The sequence below is a fragment of the Malurus melanocephalus genome, unplaced genomic scaffold (assembly GCF_030028575.1).
Source record: "Malurus melanocephalus ecotype Western Australia unplaced genomic scaffold, MMel_1.1 scaffold_149, whole genome shotgun sequence".
Taxonomy (NCBI): domain Eukaryota; kingdom Metazoa; phylum Chordata; class Aves; order Passeriformes; family Maluridae; genus Malurus; species Malurus melanocephalus.
Window position 1 is genome coordinate 1,305,932 of NW_026623381.1, and position 23,963 is coordinate 1,329,894.

The 23,963-nt window shown below is 47.7% G+C and overlaps 1 protein-coding gene across 1 annotated transcript in view; it reads left to right on the plus strand.

Annotated features, from left to right (window-relative positions):
- The window catches only part of DDX31 (DEAD-box helicase 31), a 44,545-nt gene extending 24,556 nt beyond the window's left edge, over nucleotides 1-19,989 (plus strand). The window contains exons 17-19 of the mRNA XM_057371577.1: nucleotides 5,092-5,203; nucleotides 10,261-10,441; nucleotides 17,410-19,989. Coding sequence (XP_057227560.1) covers nucleotides 5,092-5,203; nucleotides 10,261-10,441; nucleotides 17,410-17,563 — 447 coding nt within the window. The 3' untranslated portion in view covers nucleotides 17,564-19,989. The remainder of the gene's footprint in view (nucleotides 1-5,091; nucleotides 5,204-10,260; nucleotides 10,442-17,409) is intronic.
- Nucleotides 19,990-23,963: the final 3,974 nt, after the last annotated feature.

Genomic DNA, 23,963 nt, shown 5'->3' on the forward strand with positions numbered 1-23,963 from the left:
GTTCCAGACTGGGGGATAAATGTTATTTCATAGCAAGTGGGCAAAAAAGAGAACATAGTTTCTTCTAGAAAACAATGATTTAAGTTTTGAAAAGTCACAGGAGAAAATGCCTTTTTAGCAACAAAAAGCTAACCAAGCCTGTTTGCTACCAGAACTGATTAAATTGGTATTTCTACCATACTTTCAAATTGTCAAATGCTCTACAAATTTAAGCACAGAATTTTTTCAATACTCTTGTTTTGTCTTTCTCCCTTTACTGGCACAAAGCTTTAAGTCCAGCCCCTCTTTGAAAGGAGCTGTTGCCCTGGTTTGGCTCAGCAGTGCTGCTGGCCAGGCCCTGCCATGTTCCAAGAGGARCTTGCACAGAAGGACTTGGTTCCTTTTGCTTTCAAAGGTGGGATTAAATTCCTCTTTTCCCTCTGACATCAAAGCAAGTGGGATTTTGCTGTTGACTTCACTGAAGCTGAGGTACTTCCACTGTGGCTGTGGGATGGTTTTAATCTCCTGCAGGAACTTAGAAATACAGAATAAAYAGTTTTTGTGGGATTCAAACTGAAAGGATTGGGACTTAAGAATAAGGATAAAGTTTCTCCTCATGGGAAAAATGGGGGTTTTTTTCACCCCCATTTAATGGGGATGAAATTACAGCATTTCTGTCAATATGAAACAGACTCCTTCCTTCAGGAATTACTTGAGAAATGTATTAAATGCAATTAAGGGTTCATTCTGTTTGTTAGCTCCATGTTTTATATTGCCATGGAGGCTCTGAGTGGTCAGCTCAGGAGCTGCAGGATCATTTCCCAAGCTTTCAGGAGGGTTCATCTCTATTAAACTCCTTAAATTTGCCACGTGGACAGTACAGCAAGCTGGGAACACAGTGGGACATTTCATGGGACAGAGAGGATTTGGGGAGGTGTCAGGAGGAGCCTGATCCCGTTGGGATTCTGGCATTGGAGGGAGGTTCAGCTCTGCTGCTCTGCTCTCCGTGCTCTGAGCCATGTGTATCTCACACAGGAACCTCATTATGATGCTCTTCAGTTCTCATTGCCTCAACTCAAGTCCATTATAAGTACCACGTTGGAACATGTATTTTTTGGGCTTCTGTGTGCAGCCAGGGAGCGAGCTGAAGTGCCTGTAAAATGTATATTTTATATTTAGGTATATGAAATATATATGTGGCTATGTCTGGGCGTGTGAATGTTCACCTGCCTACAAAGAGAATAAATTTGATCTTTCAACTTTTATGGAGGGGGGCAAGGGGGACTTGGTGAGTTCTAGAGAAGGTGTGTGGAGGTTAGTAAAAAGTTGTTATTAAAACAAAATCCTTCATTTTGTTTTGAAGTATAATGGAAGCAGGAGATGTTACAGCCAGGCTTTTTGGTGGGTTTTCCCCATCTTTTTCTTTTTTTTTCTCTGGTTTCTTTCCTGTTTTAAGAACGAAACTTTTCTACCTCAGTCTAGTCTTACTGTATTTCAATATTTTTTTCTTTTCATTATCGTATTCTCTTAATGAAATCAGAAGTTTTCAGTACTTATCCCARCCCCTCAAACCTAAAACCTGCCATTTTTATCACTGGAAGTTTCCTTCTTCTGACAGAAATACATGTGTCTTTTCCTGGTGGAGTTGGCATTTTTGGGAGTTCCCCTGATGTCTCAAACTGTTTAAACAACGTTGCATCCCGACTTTTTTTTCCCATGCATTTCTTCTTTTAGTTTATAAATATTGTCCACAATATTTATAAATATTGGGATCTGCCAGGACAGGCTTTTCAGGAATCACAAGGTAGAAAAAGTTCTCCTGTCCCACTGTTCTCCATGAGGACAGTGGTGCTATTTATTTAACAGATGGAGCAAATTCAGGTGGGGAGCAGATCAAGGAAACCTCTGGGGTAGACTTTTATCTTTGGGGCCTTGGAAAAATGTGTAAGGTCTCAAATTAATTGTCCTGCTCAACCAAACCAGGATTAAAGCTTGTTTGTGTGAGTAAAGCATGTGGAATGGTTTCCATGCCCTTCCAGTAGCATTGGTTTATTTGATCTGTCCACACACTCCATCATGGGTGGGTTTAGTTTTCACAGTTTGCCTCTGAGTCAGTTTTAAATTTAGATTTTATTGGGGTGGGGTTGGGTTTTTTTTTGGTTTTTTTTTTTTATTGTTTTTTAGATGAATCTCTCTAGAAGACAGGAATCAAACACAGGTTTATTTCATGCCCATTAGGGTGCAGTTTTAAAATGAGATCTGTCTCAAGGGTCTGAAGGGGATAAAAGACAAGGTRGAGATGGGAGGAGGGGAGAAGCTGTTTTCTGAGGACATTATGTTTCCTGCCATTTGCTTTTTTTTTTTTATTTATATCTCTTGGACTGACCTCACACTTTGGAAATTATGCACCTAGTTTTTTTATCCCTCATTTTTGTCTTACTTTTTTTTTTTTTTTTTTTTTTCCCCCAGCACCAGCAAGAAGAGATGCCTCATTTTGAAACCTAAAGGGGGGAATAAGAAAAGTCCTTTGTAATATATTGCCATATTATCACTAAATCCCCTGACAGTTGTGACACAGAAGCAAGTCACCTGTCACTTAAGCTTGAGGTCTCTTTAATTTTCTCCTGGAATTCGCACCAGGCTGTCTTTAATTTGAGGCCTTTATTGGAATTCTGAAACCTTTCTGCCTCCCCGGTGCTCAGATCTATTCTGAGTGCTGTTACAGAATGTATACAATAACCAACACAGGGATTCAGAGGGGGCTGAAGCACTGTTTATTTAACACTCTGGAGGGATTTTCGTGCTTATTCGGTCCTGGCTACCCGGCTTTCAATATCGCTTTGACAACCGTTATGCCCTTCTCATTAATTTTAAACAGTTAAAACACAGGAAAAAGAGAAAAAGTTTTCATTATTAAAGTGCTTTACTTTTTAATAACAGAGGATTCTGTCCGCCAGGGGAAAGGGCAAACCTCACTAATTTCACATTCATATTAAAAAGCGCTGGGAAGGTGACACTTGGTGCTGCCAGGAGGCTTAACAAAAGAAAAGTGCTGGGGGCCGGGAGGAGCAGGCGGGGCCAGAAAGTTTTGTGTTTCACGGCAGTGGAAACTTGGTGGTGATGGCAAGGAGTGGCCACTTCAGGGAGGCAGCTCCACTTGGGGTCATGAAACCTCTGCAGAAGCTCCTGGGCTGGGGATGGTCCCAACTGATGGACAGGGACAGTGAAATCAAACTGAAAGGAGTGAATAGGGAAGGGCAGCAGAGCTGGGGAAKGGTCCAGAGAGTGAATCATGTGAGGATTCTGAGGGTGACTGAGCCTGGAGAAAAGGAGATTCAGGGAGGAGAACTCCCAGACAGAAGAGGGCAGCCAGGTGAGGGTTGGGATCTGCTCCCAGGGAACAAGGACCGGAGGAGAGGACACAGCCTCAAGCTGTGCCAGGGGAGGCTCAGGTTGGAAGAATTTCTTCACTGCAGGAGTGGTCAGGAACTGGAATGGGCTGCCCAGGGAGGTGGTGGAGTCATCATCCCTGGAGGTGCTCAGGAGAAACTGGACGTGGTTTGGCCGGCAAAGTGATGATGAGTCAAAGACTGAGCTCAATCATCCTGGAGGCCTTTTCCAACCTAAATGATGCAGTGGTGTGAGATGGGTTGTGAACCTTTCTGGAGTGGATTGGGAGACAGCAACAGCACAGACCAGAAATCCTATGTTAGAATAGCCAGGTTGTCTTTGGAGATGCAGGTGGACAGTGAGTCCAGGCAGTGAGCAAGCAGGAGCTCCAGCCCCAGGTGGGTTTGCTTTGGTGAGGAGTAACCCAGTGGCTGGAAGCTGTGGGATCTGAGCTCCAGAGAGGGCATTTGGACCATGTGTCTCTGGGCACATTTGCTGTTGGGTCCAGAGTGGCACATCTGGAACATCCTGTGTCAGGTGTCAGCAGCTCCCCTGATCCCTGGGGTTTGTGGTGTCACTGGGATGTGGCTCCTCTGGACTGGYAGCAGTGCAGAGGAGAGAGGGGTTTGCAGCATTAGCATGCAGAGCTGCCAGAGCAGAACAACAGGATGCTGCCTTGGCACAGCCTGCTCCAGAATCCCAGCAGCTGGGTGTTTGTATTCCAGCAGCCCTGACCAGTAGCAGGTTGCTGCCCTGGATCTGGCACTCTCACACTTGGATGCTGGTTCCTGTCTGAGAGCACTGGAGAGCTGAGGCCCTTTTCTGGGAGAGGTGCACATCCATGGATGCTTGGCTTTGCACTTTGCTGTCAACTTCCCATCAAAAATCCACTTTCTGGTCCTCATTTCCTTTCTCTGCCCAGATCCCTCAGAGAGGAGAGAGCCTCTCTTCTCCTCCCAGTAACAGCTTGCTCCCAGGAATGTTTGTTTCCATTTCCTGAGCTGCATCCTACAGTCTGATCCCAGGAAAGCTGGAACACGTGCAAAATTGCCCTTTTGGCCTGAGGAAGTTTATTCTGTCGTGCCTTTGGTGCGAGGGGCTTGTCCTGCTCTAGAGGAGCCAAGAGATGGCAGTTCCAGTTAAACAGGACTTGTTGACAATGAGAAAACTTCATGGAGAAATCCATGATGGAATTMATGGGAAGCTCATTTGGCTGCTTTTGTTCACAGATGATGAATTTGGTCTCTTCTCTGGAGCTTGGGGGTGAATGTGGATCCCATGGATCTCCTGCTCTGGGTTTTTTGGGGAAGTGCACAGGGGAACTTTCAGCATCACTCTGAACCTGTTGGTATAGGGTCTGGGGGGAGTTATCCCGAATAATTCCAATGGAAATAAGCAATGGAATCTGGCCTATTGAACCTGGAAGCAAAAAAAAAAATGGAAAGAGGAAAAAAAGCAAGGGAAAAAGATACGTGATAGATGTTAGAAAACACAAAATTAAAACTGATTTGTTCTCCCCACCACACGGCGCTCACTGGCTGCTCTGACTTTAACATCTTTATCTGGATTTTTTTTTTTCCTCTAGTAATATTGAGAGGATTACCTTTGTTGGCCCCTGGGTAGTTGCTGTGTGATTTTACTGTTATTAAATCTATTGTAAACTGCTTCATTATTCCTGACTCAAATTCTCTCTTTCCTCTAATCCTCCCGCCTCCCTGGTAGAAATCCCGTGGCAAGAACCCTCAGGAAGTCCGGGAGAGGGCCACAGTCCTGCAGACAAAATTTGAAAATCACGTCCACTCCAGCGAGGGGACCGTCCGTTGGGCAAAGAAAGGTCAGTGTTTTTCCTTCCACTTATCCCACAAAGGTTCTGATTGTGCTGCTGAGGTTTTCTTCTGGGGCAGAGCATCAGGGAAAAGGCCTGGAAGAAACATTTTGGGGCCGTTGGGCTCTGCAGGGGGTTGAGGAGGGCCCAGAAGGCTTTGTGGTGATATTAAATGGTAATTTCTGGCGTTCCCGTATTAGGTGCAAATGAGATTTAATCTTGGCTTTCAGTGGGATTCATATCCAAGGGCTGTGACCCAATCACAGGAGCGAATGGGTTGTGTTGTGCTGGGAAGGGGATGGGTGACTTTCTCCGCCACATCCTGCTGCAGTTCCTGTCAGATTCCTTCAATTCACACCAGGGGTGAATTGAAGCCTGAAAGACAGGATGCACTGGGAGCAGCTCTGACCAGGAAAGGATCTTGGGCTGGAGTTTGTTGTGTGGGATGGGAGATAAATGAGAGAGGGGGCAACAACTCAAAAAGGGATGGATTTAATAATTGTAGCTGTGTAAATCTGGGATTTGATCTGCCAGCTTTCCCAAGCAGAATTCACAGCTGTTGTCACTGAGCATTGTGAGAGACTCTTCTTCCTCTCAGTTTGGAAAATCCAGAGGAAGACAGATTTGGGAGAAAGATTAAAAATTTGCTGGGGATGTGGTAGGAAAAGAAACTAAACTGTCTCCTGAGAGAAGCCACAAAGGTGGTGCATTGTAGGCACTGGGGGAAGTCAGGCCCCAGAGCTTCTAGGCAATAACTTGGAATTTGGCTATGAATTAATTGACACAAGTCCACAAAATCCAAACTCTTTATGCAAGAGCCAAATGGCTTGCTTTATGCCATTCTTGCTTACAATATTTAGGACTTGAGCCTTTTTTTGAATCTTGTCTTCCCACATCTCCTTCCTGATTGTTTTCATTTTTGCCTCATTTCTGTGAGCCAGGTCCTGCTCTCTAAGCTCGTGTAGAAGTCCTTTTATTTTAGCTTTGCAGCATTTCCAGTTGAAGGGGTCCTGGTGAGGTGAATTTTAATGGTCTGCATCATTTCTGTTTCCTATTCTGTGTACCTGCTGTGTGCATGTGCATACAGGTGTGGGACAGGTGCTCAACTTCTGAATTCACCTTCTGAGGGGTCCAAAACCAGATGGGGARATTGCCCTTTGAGCTGTACAATATCTGGAGAAACTGGAGAAGGGAAGGCTGTTCTCCAGTCCAAGATAAAAGTTCAGCTTGAAAATTATGTGGAATTTTGAGAAGTGATTGTTCAAGGGGTCAAAGGTGCTGTTTTTCCTGAAAGTTGTGCTCATTTCTTAGCTGATGACACAGCAGAGCAAGCAGAGCACCTCCTGTGACTACCTGCTTACCCCAAATTATTCTGCATACTTTTAAAGAAGCRTGGCTGTATTGAGGGGCAAAGAATTGAAATTCTGCAGTTTCACTCTTTGCTCTCCCCCCTGCCACTGCACATCCCTGGGCTGCAATCTCACCCCACCTCCAGCAGCTGCAGAGCTGATTTCAGTTCCTTGGAGTTTTGAAACACCTTCCTCCTGCAGTGAAAGTGTTGGACTCGCTACAGAAGCAGCTTGCACCCATTTTCAGGTGTGTGGGGTAATTACTTTTAAAGCTGCTCTTTTAAWCCCACAATCTCAAAGCACTGACATGATTGTAATCCTTCATTCTGCACGGATGGGATGATTTCTTGTACCGTGGGATTTCTTGTACCCCATGCAAACTTCTCACCTGAAATGCCTGTGGCAGGAACAAGCAGGGAATAACTCTGGTCACACCTAGAAAACCTCTCTGGCTYCTCTCTGCACGGTGTCACTGTGCACACACCCACCCACACACACTTGTTGCTGACCTCAGCATGAATAACTCCTTTAGCCACAGAAGAGAAGCACAAAAAATACATCAGGAAATGCTGAAATGTTGTGCATCCCATTTATCTTGTAAAGGAGCACTCCACCTCTTTTTCCAACTCTGCTATCTACATATGCAAATTTTCCACTGCTGAGTGGCTTCCATAAGCCCCCTCTTCCTCCCCTCTGAGCCAGGCATCATGAATAATTAACATGGCAGCTGGCTTTTGCTTTCATGGCAGACAATCAATTGGAAACTGTGCCAGAGATGCATTTGTTTCTCTCTCTTTTTCTGTTTTTCCCCGTTTTCTGACYTAGTCAATGTTAATAAGCAGTGTTTGCACTGCAGCCTGCTTTCAAAAGGCGAGTGGCTCCCTGCCCGCTCTCCCCTTCTGGCTCTGGGTCCCGTGTTTTTCAGGCTCAAATCAAATGGTTCAGGGAAGGTGCTGCCCTTCAAACTTGATTGACTGATCAGCAGTGAGATGGGTGRGAGGAGGGGGCTGGCTGGGCCCTGCTACCTGAAGGATGAACCTCATCAAGAGTGGAGCCCCTTTTGGGAAGCAGAGGATGCTCATCCCAAGGCTTGCACAGTGATAGGTGCTTCATTTCAGAGCTGTGGGGACAAACAGAGCTCAGGAGGGTGATCCTTTGTGCCCCTGGAGTTCCAGAGAGGGTAAGGCAGCAAACCCTGCATTCCTGCTCCTCGTTTCCCAGGTTTACAGCCAGCAGTGGAGCATTTTGCCTCCTCCTTTCAATCCCCAGTGTGCAAAGGGACAGCAGAGTCACAGGAGCTGTGACACGATGCTCATGTCTGTGGTGGTTTTGGTGCATCCTTCCCTCCTGCTCTCACCTGCCCTGGCAGTGCCTCCCAGTTCATCCAGCTGTGCCCTGGGGTAGTGCTGGGAGCTGGCTGCCAGTTTGTGTCACCAGTCTCCCTTTGATACCTCATTACCCTCTTGTYCCTTGTTTAAAATAACAACAAACCAACCCATCTAACCTCCATCATACCTAGAACACGCTGGGTYTTTCTTTTTTCCATTGACTTTCAACACTGAAATTTTCTGTAGAAAAACAGGGATGCAAAGATGCAAAGGACCAATCTAAATCCTCTTGTCTTCCATGAGCACAAGTCCAAATCCCACTCCAAGCCAGTACACCTTACCTTAGACTTGTGTTGTGGCAAAAACTCTCAACAGCTCTGGCAGTTTGTTCCTGTGGCATCAAGATGGGGAACCCTTTACATGAGTTATGGCCTGACCAGCACTGTTACCAGTCTTTGTGAGTTGTTTTCRTAAAGCTCTGTCTCTTGGATCACAAAATCATAAAAGAATTTCAACTTTAAAGAAAAAAAAAAMCAATAAAGCTTTCAGTATCTGGCCACTCTAATTGCACATAAAAGCCAGAAAACATGGCTCTGGCAACACTGAGAGGTCTAAAGACCTGACAGTAAAGATTTTAAGAAGAATCACATCCAAAAAGGTCTTCATTTCAGTCTCATGGGTGCTGTAATGAACATCTCAGCTCTGAGCTGCTCGGAGGTGAGGCAGTTTCCTGAGCTGGGGTTTTGACCTGCAGGTCCAGCCAGGTTCTCAGTTCAGCTCTGGGTTAGTGCCTTGCAGCTCTCCCTGGTCTTGTGTGCTCTGACTCAAAGCTGGAGCTGGCAGATGTCTGTCAGGACTTTGGGAAGAGGGGAGCCTTTGACACCTTGATTCTCTAACTCTGATCTGGGGAGTTCTTCCCAGCATCTTTTCCTCTCAGCCTTCATAATAACAGGATCTTTAGTATCAGCCATTTCCAGTGCTGTGAGGCAGACAGCTATATTAGCTCCAAGGGGACTGAATTCAAAGTGGGAGCAAGTTCCTATTGTTCCCTTTGAAGAGTTACACCTCCTCATAKGTGAATTTGACCAATAACTTTATGAAAAAAAAAAGCAGCAGAGTGGGGTTTTTGAGAGCATTTGAGCTGGTTTATAAGCCCTCAGTAGGATGGCCTTCAGACGAGACACTGAGACAGTATTTGGAATTTAGCATTCTCTTTTTTGGGAAAACACAGGTCTCTGGGTGCTCAGAAGCCTCTAAAAGAGCAGCATTGTGAAATTGGGAAGAAGGTGCAAAAAACTCAATCTTTTCTTCTCATCGATTGGGAAAAGGAGTTCGCTTTGCTCAGTAAACAGAGCTTTGATGGATTCCCTGGGTCCTTCCAGGAGCTGATCTGCTAAAATGACATTTTTATTACTGTTCATAAACTCCAATCTCCGGCTGCTGCCAAGAGATTAGACATAAGCTGTGGGCAAACTTGCTGGTCCAGTGGCTCAACGGGCAAGGGCAGGAGAGGTGAGAGTTTAGAGGCGGCTGCTGTTGGAAAAGAGAGGGAGAGAAAGATCCAGCCAGTGGTTTGGACTGAGGGCTGGGGGGACATGGGAGGTTTTACCAGCAGAGAAGCAGCAGGGGATTGAAAGGAGGCATTTTGTGAGTTTCCCTGCTGAAGTCCCTCTATTCCCAGAGCAGGGGCCAGCCCGGGTGTAGCTAACATTCCGAGGAGCAGAGGTAGCGCTCATATTAGTGGATGATTGTCTTTAGAGCAATGAGCCCTGAGGGAAGGGCATTACAGGAATATAAAGATGGGAAGGGAAATTTGCACACAGTTCTATTATTTTTCCCTTTTGAGAAGGTGAGCTCTGTTCTCAGTGTGCTGATGAGTCAGGAAATCCATCCGGCTCTCAGATATTTATAAGGGACTAGCTGGTAACTGGTGAAAAATGCATGGACTACTGGGACTCTAATATCAGAGGAGTCCTCCTGTGCCATCTCCATGCTTCTCWTTCTTGGTCCCTGCATCTCTGTTCCCATTCTGCTGCCACTCAGTGTCAATGACACTTGAGAGACTCTACAAACATCACTTTTTGTGGCTGTAGGGGCAGCCTTGCTGGAGTCAAACCCAGTGCGGTTTGGTGGARCTTTATTTCAGTTCCTGACACCTCCCCAGCACCAACTTTCCCCTTTTGGGRTTGTACCAGTACTATGCAACCTTCACAGATTTTCAACATGCCAACCTTTTCTGCCAGCTGCTGACCAGAAGGTGTCCCAAAGGGGCAGCCCAATGTCCTGTCAGCTGGAACAGCTGAATCTTTAAGTGTGTATATATATATACATATATATGTAAATGCAGCAGCAAACAGAATTCACTGGGTGTTTTTTTTCTTCCCCTCAGCACTGCAGTCATTCCTTTGTGCCTATACCACCTATCCCAAGAACCTCAAGCACATCTTCCACATCAAATCTCTCCACCTGGGTCATGTGGCCAAGAGCTTTGGGCTGAGAGATGCCCCCCAGAACCTGACTGCCCTTCCAGCTGCAGGCTCAAAGAAGAAAACCAAACCAAGGCCAAAAAGGTAGGTCAGCCTGATGTTCCTGAGCCAAGGAACACTGGGTGATATGCTGTGGTGTGCTGTGCTCCAGGAATCGAGTGTGAATCAAAAAGCAGATCATGATCCTTTTACAAAGTAGTTCTGTTAAATGCAATTCTGTGGGATCTCTCCAAGGAAGGGAGAGCAAACCCAGAGTTGCACCTCTATCCCTATCTATGCACAGGGCTGCTCTGGGTACTCCTRTTCTGTGTAAGGAATTGGAAACTCYCTGGTGGTGCTGGAGGAGYCCTGAGCCCTTTCTGTGCTTGGAAAGGAGCTGAAGGTGCTCAGTACATCTGAGCTGGTTCCCCAGGACAGATAACCCTCTCTTTGGAGATCACAGTGTGAAGGACATGCTCTCTTCCCTAGTGCAGTGGCAGAACACAAACCTCTGCCTTTCAGGTAAAATCACTGCAATAATTCAAAGCAGGAAAATATTTTTTCTTTATCAGCATCAGTTGTGACTCTTTCCATGTAGGTTAGCAAACCTTAGCCATGCAATTAAAGCACTAATCCACATAATTGTTCCACGCCTGGGCACTTTCCTTGCACATGCACCTATCTTGTGAAAAGAAAAAAATGCAAGGGGAAGGGATTTTAAAATARAAAGTTGGAGCCTGCATTGTCCTGCTTTCAGAAGCCACCAGGGACAGGCCACTGCTCTGCCTCCTGCTCCAGCTGACCCTCCTCAGCAGATGGGCAACAGGATGGGAATGCCCCTGTGAGCAGGGGATTTAACGGAGCTTTATTTCGGGAAGAATAGCCTGATTAGCTGATAAAGAGCATGTAAGATGGTATGGGGTGGGCTTTGATGTCTTGCTGGCCCAGCAGGGTGTCAAGCTATGACTGACAGTAGCGTGTCACAGGATTACTTGGCCCGTAACAATGCCTCTCTCTGTTCCTGTGATGTTGCTACTCTGTTAGAGCTACTTTTTCCCTTGTTACAAACCTCTTTTAGTCGGGGRTTCCTCCTCCCCAAGTCTTCATCCCATTATTGCACAGACAAGCTCGGGATACAGTAGGTATTTACACGCAGRACGTGTGGGGTTGGGGGATGTGGAGGTGTTGGAACAAATGGTCTGAGAGTGATCTGAGAGCTCATTTGCACGTGGATCATATAATTACAGCTCAAGGAAAGTGGGCAGACTTTGCACAGCTCTGTCACGGCTCAACTCCAGATTTCAAATCCGGGAGCATCTGGAAAGTTAAGACCCTGCAAAAAATAGCCAGAGTTGGGGTGTGCAACAATTGTTCCTGCCTGTGAGACTCACTTCTCATCAGCTCTCTGTGTGTGTGCTTAATAAAATAAATAAATAAAGAGAGAGAGGGGATGTATTAGTATTTATAGGATAGTTTAGAGAAAGTGAATTTAGATTCAAATTCTGTCTCTACTTGCATAAATCCAAGATAGTGCTATTAACTTAGAAAATTGCTTTTGATTTCCCACTGACAAAACAGAAAGCAAAACTTAGCCTGCCATTTAGAAGACAAATGGTTTCTAGTTGTAAAATGCAAGGCTTGAAATTATAACAGCACAGTCMCAGAGCAATCTTTTTAATGATATTTCTCACATGGTGCTGTGAGTGTTGGTTGTCGTATTACACATTGTCTCCCAACATCCGATACTTGTTTTTAATCAGGCTGCTCACTAAAGCCTCATCTCTCAGCACCTGCCTGGAGAATAAAGAGCAGGCACTCCAGGTTGAGAGTGGGGTAAAGGCAATCATTAAATGTTTCCTTAAGAGGACAAAGAAAACTTTTCATTTCTTTTGAAGTCTCCTTTTGTGCTTCTCGCCTCCTTGGAGAGCTCGGGGAGGGTGAAACAGTGAGAGAGAGCAGCCAGGTGTGTGATGCTTCAGTGCTGAAAGGTGGGAGCAGCTCTCTCCTCAATGCCCATGCAAAATTTCCATGTATTTTTCAAAGCTCTYTGTGCAAACCAGCTGTCCCCTTAGCTGCAGTGGATCTTGCAAAACCCGATCTGAAGATGGAAAAATAATTGCTCGCGATGTTTTTTTTTTGAAAGTTGCAGTGCTGTGTTTAGGTGAGAGACGAGCACATGAACCAGATACTGTATATTGAATTACAGTACATCAGCTTAGTAAGTGTCTGGGCTCCTGCTCTGACTGCAGGGTARAGGCAAGGAAGCTGATCCCTTGCATTGAGGGATTAGCTGGCCTTGGTTCACTGTGGAGGCGCAGAGTGCTGAGGAAGTGGCTGACAGGCCAGATAGACTTGTCTTTTGRCTCCTTCACAATGCAAATGTAAAGACCCACTGCCATTCCAGCGTGCATCCCTGCTCRGGCTTTYRCATCCTGGATCAGTGGCCTTTCCTRGGAATCTGAGGTTGTGCTTTGCTTTTGAACTCAGGAAGGCCAGTGTGKGCYCCCAAAGGGTTTCAYTGCARTGAGGAGTTGCAACTTCATTTGCCTTGGTTKTGAATTCAAACCATTACAAAGAAAGAGGTGAATGTTTAGCTCAGCTGATTCTGTGGAACTCCCTGCTACAGCATTCTCTGATCCAAGAGATGCTCAGAAAGATTGAATTTACGTATGAGAGTAAGAATTGCTACAGCATGTGCAAAAARTGATATAAAAACTAAGGCAAAACCCCCTCGTGCTTCAGAGTTTAAGTCCAACCCTTAATTAAAATCAGGAAAAGGTGTCCAGGGTGTTTCTATTTGAGAGCACTGATGTACATCATTATCCCAGTGCATGGCCTGAAGGCTTTGGCTGCAGGATCATTGTGTTAATTCACTTTCAGCATGCTCAGATAGAATTAGACAACTCCTGGGAAACAGCCCTTGTAGCCCTGTGTCCTCCACAAGGCCAGGCCAGCAGTTTCCTTTGGGTGTAAACTCGTGGCCTTTTACCTTCTCTCCCACCTCAAATCCTTGGTTCCACTTTTGAACATCTTGGCACTGACAATTTTGGAAAGACTGATGCAGGGCTCGTGACTCAAGGCTGCAGCTGGGCCTCCCTGCACAGCARTTGTCTCATCATTAGAAGCACTTTGCCTGCCAGTTTTTATGTGCACATTTAGAGCTTTCTTAATATCACTTAATTAGTCAAAATTCAAGTTTGGAATTGTGCCCACTGGGAATTTCACTTGGTTTGGGCAGTCTGTTCGAGAAAGCCAAGCTGGAGCTCAGGTAAGAGCATGGGCAAATGGAGCCAAAAATGAGAGTAAGAGACATGGAAACATCCCATCACTCTTCATTAAAGCAGTTCAGGGACACAGGTGAGTCCTGGTTTCCACATCATGATGTTAGAAGTCCTGTTAAAAATTAAAGTTTTATAGCTGTAAAATCCATCTGATTGTGACCTTTAATACTGTCCTGTTCCACTGTGGCTGCAGCACAGAGCCTTTGCTCCATCTGAGCAAGTTACYAGTGCTGGAAAAACCTCTGTGCTGGGCTGTGCACCAAAAATTATCATCTCTCTCTAGCTGAAATACATTCTGTCCTCAAAATGGGTAAAGGCTCTGACAGAAGCAAGAGTCCTGGGAGGTTCAAGGCCTCCCAGTGCTACTTTTGTCCCTTTTCCATAGGGTGGAGACCAAGGGATAGCAATGAAAGTGAGACTGGGGTTTCTGTGTAGCTGAAACACATTTGACTTGAGCAGTGCAAGGTGGGCTTTGCTGTTGCTGGAGACCACCCTGCCCTGAGTGTTCTGGAACAGGCTTGGTGCTCATTCTGCCTGGGTAATAATTTTCCTCGATCTTCTCAAGCGTCTGCATCAGCTGGGAGCAGAGGACCTGGGCCATCTGTTGACCTGTCGAGAGCAGTGTAGGATTGCTGATGGATTTCTTGCCCCCACTCTGCACAAACAACAGCAGCAAACCCAACCCAACCAGGGTTGCATTGGCTGCAGATGGTTCATCCAACACCCTGAGTAGGAAAAGCAGGTGTTGCAGCAGCCTTGGCCCAGAGGTAACCCAGCTCTGCTGCTGGCACSGTGTCAAGGAGCTGTTGGAGGTGCTGTCAGGCAGATTGATGGTGCAATCCACGTTGAAATGTTTTCTGATAAATGGCACGGGCTCCTCGTGTCTCCTCCAAAGGCACGCCGTGAGTTCTGGGACTGTGCATCAGAACTTCATCCTGCTCCTTCCTCAGCTGGAGCAGCTTGGGAGCCTTTGGATGCTGCAGATGCTGGGATTTGGTTAAAGGTCACTGCACCTSGGCACTGCATTGCAGCAGCATCTCACTCAGCAAGACAAAGGCAGCAGTGCCAACCAGGTGAGGAGACACCCTAAGAACGAGCTCGCTCASCACTGGGGTGAAAAGATGAGCAGAGACATCTTCTGAGCCAGCAGACAACACCCAGGAGAAGGAGTCCAGATCAAATAATTCAGATTTCCTCAGAGATGGAGGTTTGGGCATCACCAGCATCCCTAAGAGCCCTGTGGCTCCCGAGTGGGGAAGGGCAGCAGTGTGCTGGGAGTAGCCTGCAGRTGGATGTGGAAGGAGACTGGAGCAGAGGAAAGAAGGATTTTACTCTTTCCTTCACTGGATTTTACTCTTTTCTTCCAGATGTTCCTCTCCTGCCTTTTCATCATTTAGTGATGTATTTAAAAAGATTCACAAGGTCCTCATGTTTAATGAGTGAACAAAATTCCAGTTTTCTGGAGGAGAGTAGATACTCTTTTTTTTTTTTTGTTTTTAAAACTTTGTCTCTGGCCTGGTCTTTTCCAGCCTTTCAGGAGATAACAAAGTCAGCTGGGGACAGTTCCTCTGTTTCGTTATTGTCTCTCTGCTGAGGTCCTTGGTACCAGCTTTTGTGAGGTTGCAACTTCATTGCAGATGTGCACAAGCAGCTCTAAACCTGAGTCTTTTATTCCTTCCTCTGTCTCAATATACCGTGATACCGAGACATGAGATCACAGCAAGAGGTGCTGATAATCCACGTGTTTCTGCAGTGATGGGAACATGGGTTCTGTCTGTGTTGCAGATGCAATTTTGCATTCACAGCCTTTCTGTGAAGCTTTTTGCCATGATATAACCACACAGCTCCCTCAAATTAACATCCCACCAGACTCCAGCACCAGGGAAAACACAGGGAGGTGGGAGAATGCACATGGAGGCCAAAGAGATTAAATACCTTGCCCAAGGGTGCTTAGGGGTGAGTGTTAAAGTCTTGCTCTATTCTCCTGGCCTTTTTCTCATGACAGTGGTGAGGAAAGGTGCCCTGTGGTTACCTCACTGCTCTGGCAGAGCCAGAGACTATCCCCAGTTGAGCAGAGAGGGGAATTTGCAGCTTTACCAGCAGAACTCAGGGCTCAGTGACCTGRTGCAGTTTCCTGGTGTGCTGTCATGCAGGCTGGGGCTGGTGCTCCTGCCTGCAGCTCTTCCATCTCGTGGTTAAACAGGGCCTTGACAGCTGCTTTTCTTCTCTGGGTGATGAGCATAGGTTCCACAGCACAACTCCATTGATTTTTGTGGCCCCGGGTTAGAGGGAGAAAGCTCCCTTTTCCCTGCATCCCTGCTTTTCTGAGTACAGCTGATCACCTCTGCGGGGAGTATTGATTTACTAATTGGGCAGCGATTTTACCTGATTGATAATAAAGTGTTGGACAACCTCCCTGCTGAGCTGCAGCTCAGCCCCGCAGCTACCGGTGGATTCCTTGTCCTTTCACAGCAGATAGTTCCCTGTTGTTAAACTGGTCTGTTGCTTGGTAACCCTGGAATTACTGTAGTCAGTGCTTGGAGAAAACTATTAAAGTGTCAAATAGAAACTTCACCCGCTGGTGGAGGGGGCTGAGCAGAGGCTACACCTGCACAAGGTGTGGAAATGGGGAAGGGAAATACGAGAATTCCCTTCCCCTGTTCTCCCTGTGTGTTTGGCCTGTTGAATGCATTGATCCATTGCTGCAGMCAGAAATTCTTCCTTTTCTTCAATCCCCAGCGTTTGTTTTGGACACCTGAAGGGATTTGGAGACAGTGCTTTGAGGTGTCACCTTTAGGGCTGCTCTGTTGTCCCCAAAGCACGCTGGTGTGGGTGTGGGGCTGGTGTTTAAATCCCTCATGTTCAGAGGGACAGACAAATTTCTCTTCTGTTTTTCTGAAAATATTTGAGATGTGGTACAGGTCCTTACTAGAACTTGTGTAGAGATGTGCACCTTGGAGGTGTTGAAGGCCAGGTTGGACCTGGTCTAGTGAAAGGAATGAGATGATCTTTAGGGTCCCTTCTAACCCAAACCAGTCTGTGATTCTGTGATGATAAAGAAGAAAGTGGGATGTGCCAACAACAATAGCTGTGGACACCTCATTGTGCCCAGAACTGTGGGAATGAGGTTGGGAATGATGGGTGCTGCACCCAGGAGATTGCATTTTAAATAACTGAGGGTGATAGCAACAAGGATGAGATTTGCCCAAGGTTATAGAGCGGGACAGTGGCAGAACTCATGGTGGAAAATGCTGAGTGGGKTTTTATATTTATAGCTGGCACTTTAGGGCTGCAGGGACATCCATGTTGGAGTTTGGTGGCCAGGCAAAACGCAGCTACCCTTGCAAAAGCCACTCGGGAGAGGGAGGCTGTGAGGTTCATGTGATGGCTGCAGGACACTGCAAGAAAAGAGTCTGTTGGGCTTGGGACATTTTAATTTTTCCCTTGTTTGTTTGGGAGGCGGTTGTTTTTTCAGGCTCTGGATTTATAAAATGTTTCCATTTTTCGATGTCATTAGGCTGTTAGGTGAGCTGTTGTTGTTGTTTTGGTTTTTTTTTTAATTTTTTTTTAAATTTTTATTATTATTTTCAAACTGCTGTATCACCTAATTCACCAGCCTTCAAATGCCCACGAGAGCATTTGTACAGAACAAAGGCGTTGCTTTTAAAAACGCTGCGATACTTTGCCACCTTTGTGAAAATCTGTCACAACAATATCTAATTTTGCTTGAGACAGAATTTCAAATCCAGGATCTGTCAGGATCTGAATTCCTTTGCTYTTCCCTCTGCCCAGGTCTGAGCTGCTGAAGAAGACCCACGGCAAACGCCGGCTCGCTGAGATGCTGCGCTCCGAATATTCCAGCGGGATGGACACCGGAGGAGCCAAGGTCAGGAAGAAGAAGAAGAGAAAGCTGAGCAAAGCTGGCGAGCAGCAGATTCCAACATAAGCCAGGGCCTTGCAGTGGTTGGCTGTGAAAGCTGCTTGAGTGCCTCAGCCGGGGGTCGGGGTGACCTGCCAAATGGACTGAGGAGCRTTTCCATTTATCAGGCAAGTGTGGGAGGGATCCTGGGGATCTTGGCCTCCTCCCCTTCGTTCCATAGGTCCAAATGGAATGGAATTTAGGTGTGTCCTGATGTACTGCTGCAATTAAATGTGGCCTCCTGAAGATGCGCCGAGTTTCTAAGGTGGTTTTTAGCAAGAAAAATAAAAAAAAGGTTAAATATGATTTTCAGAGAAACGTGATGTCTGTGCAAYGTAAAAGTGAGATCAGAGTGGGCAGACAGAAGGTGCTTTTGTGTTTAAGGAGCTGTAGAAACACTCCCCAATGCCTTCACTTGCTGTTTCCAGCCAGATAAACATGGCAGGGGAGGTGTCCCAGGAGCACAGCGGGGAGGGGACGCTGCCCTGTCYCCTGACACCATTGATGCCTTATCAATCAGGCTGATCTGAAATAGAGGYCAGACAAAGTTAAGAGAATGGGAACAGACAACTTTAATCCAGGCCTAACAGGCCCCCTGGTACATTAGGGCAGACAAAATCCTCCTCCTGAGGCTACACCCAAAATGGACCCTGAGTCACGGGATCTTCACCTTTTATAAGTTCTGCCATCTTAACATATTGGGTCTTAATTCTCCAGTGATCTTTACAGGTGATAATGTCACCACCCCAAACTTGCTTCCCCCCAACTTGCTGCTGTTTCCATATTTTGGGGCTCTGAGGTGTCCTTGGATTCAGGCTCAGAGAGGGATTGTTTTGTCTAAAGATGGGAGAATGRKAGTTTTAGTGCTGTACTAGAGAAGTACAAGAATACAGACGTATGAAAATACAGAAATGAAAAATCCTAAGGCATCACCATAAAGGGCCCACTTMTGCTCCTGTCCCAGGTGATGAAGCCACGTTGCTGCCACCTCCTCTCCTGTCCTCTGTGCCCAGCTCTGTCCCCAGTCCCTGTCAGTCAGAATTGTCCCCTGTAGGGTTGCCAGTGACACCATTGTGGAGAACTCTTCAGTGGGGTGACACASGGTCCCTTTGGGGCACAGCTCATGGGCACAAAACTTCATGTTCAGGAGCAAACATCACTGGGGGAAGGAGCTGGTGAGGAATCCTTCACTCTCCCAACTTCTCCTTGCCTGCAGCATGTTGTCATCCCTGATTATGTAACACACAGGGTGGATGAGATGTCTCACCTCTCTGAACATTAAAGGCTTTGCAGGCTCTTGCAAACACTTGCCAGGAGTGACCCAGCCTTTGGGGTTCTCTGCCTTGTCTGGGCCTGTTTGGWGCTAATGGATTTCACTTCTTTGCCATCCTTGTTCTTATCAGAGAATTGGGACACTGGGAAAAGCGATGCAGGATGGTCCCAAATGTGCTGAAATGGGCTCTTGTTCACCATTGAAAATGAAACCCAAAATCCCCTTGGAGTGGAGAAGTGCCCCCAAAGCCTGCAGGAGATTTTCCAACTCTCCCAGCTCCTTCCACCTCCCTCCCCATGCTCCTCCCTCTKCTCCTTCCAGCCCCTCCTAGAACACAATAGGGGAAAACAGTGCAAACTCTGCCAAAACACAAATTTCTGCTCCTTGTTCGTGTCATCCTCGAGGAAAGGGATGAGSAAGAGCAGCCCACCCGTGACCTAAGCCAGGCATGTTTAATGCAGCAGCAGAAAGTGCTCAAATGGTGGCAATTTCAGACGTCAGAAGGAAAAAAGTACTGAAAAAGGAGTATAAACAGATGAAAATGAAGCCTTGTAAATGCAGAATTGAGGGCACCTACTTTGGGCTGTAGTGAGTCATACAAAGGATTGTAGGAGAGAAGCAATCAGCCCCAAAGTAGTTAATTTCTGAAGTGAAGGTAACTTTTGAGAACCAGAATTTTTATTTCCTCCCAGGCAATTACCAAACACTCAGATTTCACTGCAATACTTTTTKGAACACTTCTGAAAGATGATAAAAAGGCTCCAGTATCAAATTAACCACGATTCTGCAGTGAGAATGAAGTTACAAGCATTTATTAGATCAAAATAAAATAACAACAAAGCCCACCTGATTTTGTTATGAGAACTATTTGGAAGAGCAATCAGGTTTAAGGCAAATGTCAGCTTAAACAGAAAAGAAACCCCTGAGGATGGAAATGACTCAGAGTGATGCAGAGAGTGTAAGTTTGGGAATGATCTTGTGCATGAGGGGAAAATACATGACCTTCTCCTGGCTGACTGTCACATAGGAATTAATAGGGAGTATTGGCAAATTTATAATAATGGGAATAAAGGCCAACTGCACATAGGTGAGAGACATCAGGAAATCTCATTGCTGCCTGTATTAACTGGGCATAAAACATTACAGATGGTTTTGATGAATAAAGTGATTTTTAAAAATCATGGAGTGCCTTTTTCTTTCAGCTTCATCATCTTTAGCAGATAGTGGTGGATTTGTGTGATTAGGGAAAGGGAGAGGAGGAGATTGTTGAATAAGAAAGTGTTAAAAGAAATGCACATGCACCTGAAGTTAGGCAGAGTTTGCTCCTAATAAACTTGAAGGCCGATGAGCAAAATATGTTTGAATTGTGGCTGTATGGGCAGGAGTCAAATTCTGCTCTTATTTACATTTGGGCAGCTCCAGATGAGCTCTGAGCTGGCTTTACCCTTGTGCACCACTCAATTCAGGAAGAACCTGGTAGGTTTGGAGTTGATTTTACTCAAATCATGCCCTCATTCAGGTGAGGCAGGGTGTGGTGCCTGGAGCTCTGAGCTGCTGTAGAGTTTCATCTCCACCACCTGCAGCAGCAGGGCTGGGGTGTTGTGTGTGAGGAGCTTCCCAAATTCTTTGAGCATCCAAATTCTGGGGGTGACTGGATTCCTGTGTGTGGAACAGGTGGATTGCCCTGAGCTGCTCCTGAATTTGTCCCCTCTTGCTCTGAGGTACGTGGTGTGGCCTGGAGGGGTTTTGGCTGGGTGGGAGCTGCCTGCACATTTGGCAGGGGAGGGGAGCTGGGTTTGGCAGTGTTGGTGGAACTGCAGCTTTGTTTTTGGCTTTGGTCAGGTTTGCCTGTCTGATTGTGGTGGAGGGCAGGGGCCTCAGTGCCCTGCAGCCCCTGTGTTTGGTGTGGAAATGTGGCACTGTGTAACTTCTGTAAAGCTGCCTGGGAGTCAGAGCTGGGCTGAGCTGGGTTTACCTCCCCTGCTCTCACACCCTGCTCTTACAGGAGATTCTCTTGGCGTTTTCTCAGCTCTCTTCTGGCTCCGTGTCCTTTAGCTGTAGCAGGAACTCACATCCTCCTCCCCTCTGCAGCTGGAGCATCTTCAGTTCACTCTGCAATGCTTTGGATTAGGAAAAAGCAAGAAGGTCGCCTTGGGGTGGGGTCACCATTAAACACCCACTTCAGGGTCTGGAGCAGACACCAGACTGCAGAGAAGCACCCAAACTGAGCAGGGTAGGAAGCAGCAGAACCTCCCTGTTTACAACTTGTTTGCTCCCTAAACCTGGGGAGAGGGCAGGAAAAGTGAGTGCTCTGGGCTTTCCATTCTGACATGGTTCTGTTTGGTGTTTGGATGAAGCCATGGAATATCTCAGCTGGAGACAATTCTGGTTTCAATGACTTTGTGCGTGCTGGTGTGAGCAGCAGGGCAGTTTTTGTTCTGTGTCCGTTCTGAGGRTGTGAAGCTGTCAGGAGGGAGGAAGGTGGCCTCAAGCTGGGTAAAAGCCTAGAAGGACTTGAGATCCAGGGCTGTGTTTGGTTCTGGCACACCCACAGCRCTCTCTGGATGCAGAGCCGGGTGCTGACAGAGCCCAAGCAGCAGCAGCAGCTTTGTCTGGTGGACTCTGCCCTGGGAGAAATCCATGGAGCAGAACTGGTGCAGTGCTCCAAAGGGTTCCCTGCTGGGACTGCTGCTTCTTAAATCCCTTTTTTTGCTCCATAGAATTCAACCCAGCACAGCCTGTCCCAACCCTGAGGCCTTGCCAGGATCGTGCCCATCCTCTGGAAACATTTCCAGGGCTGCTGTAGGGGCAGGGCCAGCTCTGGTGGGGCACAGGCTCCCATCTCAGTCCCTGCACACAGGCTGCAGATGGGGTTGGTCCTTCAGCAGGTTCTGAGGCTGCTGAGATCCCTCTGCACGCATGATGCTGTTCATGTGGCACTGCTCTGACTGGAGCCTGTGGTGTCTTCCCCAAACTGATTTATCTCAAAGCTGAGATCTCGCTGGCAGTGACAGCTCCAGCCCTCACCTCYCCTCTGCTCTCTTTCCTTCCCACCACCCCTGGCACTGCTGTGCCCCCTTCCCAGAGCAGAGATTTCCTCAGAACTCTGTCCTGCTCTCTCCCACCATCCTCGAAACACAAACCAGACCCTGGCACTGTGTGGTGRTGCTGGCTCAGACCTGCTGGTACAGGGGTGTTTCCAACTCCTTCCAGATGTGAAATGGCAAATTTAAATATTGCAATTACAAACGTGTTACGAAGCCTTGTATTTCATTAATGTAAGAGGAGGAATCTGCCACGGCTACAAGGACAATTAAATATTAGAGAATGTCTTTGATTCACATTCCTGCTGTGTAAATGGGAGGAAGGTTGCTGTATGCTCCTTGCCTTTGCGCTCACAAAATGAAAAGCACACCCACTGCAAGTTGTCCTTTGATAGATTTTTAATATGATTTTAAAGAGTTTTGTTTGGCCTCATTCTTATTCAATGAGATTAATTTAAAGCACTTATCCCCTGGGTTTAAGTCAATCCATGTAGGATTTGGGACGGGGGTTGTTGCCCGGGGAGGGGGTTGTTTGCAGGCCTCTCTGAAAGACTCCTTTCCCACTTCATTAACCCCGAGCTGGGAGCGCCCCCCCTTCCTCCTCCTCCTCCTCCTCCTCCTCCTCGCCCAGCCGAGGCCCGGGGATTTACCAAACTCCCCCATTCACATGCAAAGGACCAGCACCGTCTACAAAGGCCGGGGGCTCTCGCCCCCAGGCGTGGCTGCGCATTTGGCCGAGCCACAATCGCCCTCCCCGCGGGGCTCGGGGGTGCCGGGGCAAAGCTCCCGGGACGGACAGCACCGAGCTGGGACCCGGAGAGCCGGGCAGGGGGATCTCGGGGGCCGGTGGGTGCCGGGGGGGCTCCGCAGACGGCCGGGGGGAGCTGCCGGGGCCGGGGGGACCCGCAGCCCATCTGTCGGCTCCCGGAGCCGGAGAGCCGCTGCCCGGCTGTCCCGGGCACCAGCTGCCGGGCCCGCTGGCCGCGGCCAGATGAGCGACACTTTTAAAGGGTGGAAACAATCCATTTTCCAAAGCGATCATTTAAAGCACTTAGGCAATTATACACTTAAGATTAGCGTTATTAATTCACCGGAGTCGCGGCCATCTCCGCGCCGGGCGGCAGCGCTCCGGTCCCCCCGCTCTCGCCGGCGGCCCCGCGACCGGTCCCGCATGCCGGCACTGGGGCCGGGCCCCGGGGGGGACACCGAGAACGCCCCGGGGGGACACCGAGAACGCCCCGGGAACCGGGGGCACCCTGCCATGGGAGGTGGGAAAACTCCTCTTTGCTTTTCCCGTTCCCTCGGCGGCGGCCGCTCCGCCAGAGCAAACAAGCGGGAGGGGAAGAAGGGGCCGGCGGAGACGAGACCCGTTTGTTTGTAAAGAAGTTTTATTTCCACATTTAAAAAAGGGGGGAGCGGGAGCGGCCGCGGCGCCCCGAGCCCCCCCCGCGCCCCCCGCCCGGCCGGGCCGGCCCCGGGATACAGACTGACAAGAATCACTTACACAAATACGCCCTCAGGGTTCACAAATAAATAATTCATATACATTTTGCACCGTATTTACATTCCACCGCTTTTTTTTTTTTTTTTGCCTTTTTTTTTTTTTTTTTTTTTTTTTTTTTTTTTTTTTTTTTTTTTTTTTTTTTTTTTTAAGTTTAAGTTACGGACGTCCCAAAGTCTCGCTGGGGCCATCGGCCCGGGCCACCCCACGGTCCTTCCCGGCGGCGGGACGGGTTCCCCGGGGAGCAAAGTGGGGAGGGGTCCCCCCGGAGCCGTCCGTGGCAGGCGTGGCTCCCCTGACTGTTCCTGGGGASGGGGCGGAGAGGAGAAGCCCCCCCGGAGCATCCGACCCTGGCGCCGTCCCATGCCGGGGTGGGGGACACGCAGCGGCCCCGCTGCCCGTAAAGGTGGCGAGTGCCCCGCGGGGTGGGGGAGGCTCTGCCGGCTCCGTCCTTGCTTCTTGTATTCTTTATATATACTTTAAAAAAGGAGGGGGTGGTCTCATTTATAATTTTATATATATATATATTTGGGGATGAGCGGGAGTCTGTCTCTTGCTCGCGGCCCCAGAGGTGTGGGGTGACCCCCTCCAGCCCCCCGGCCCGGTGGG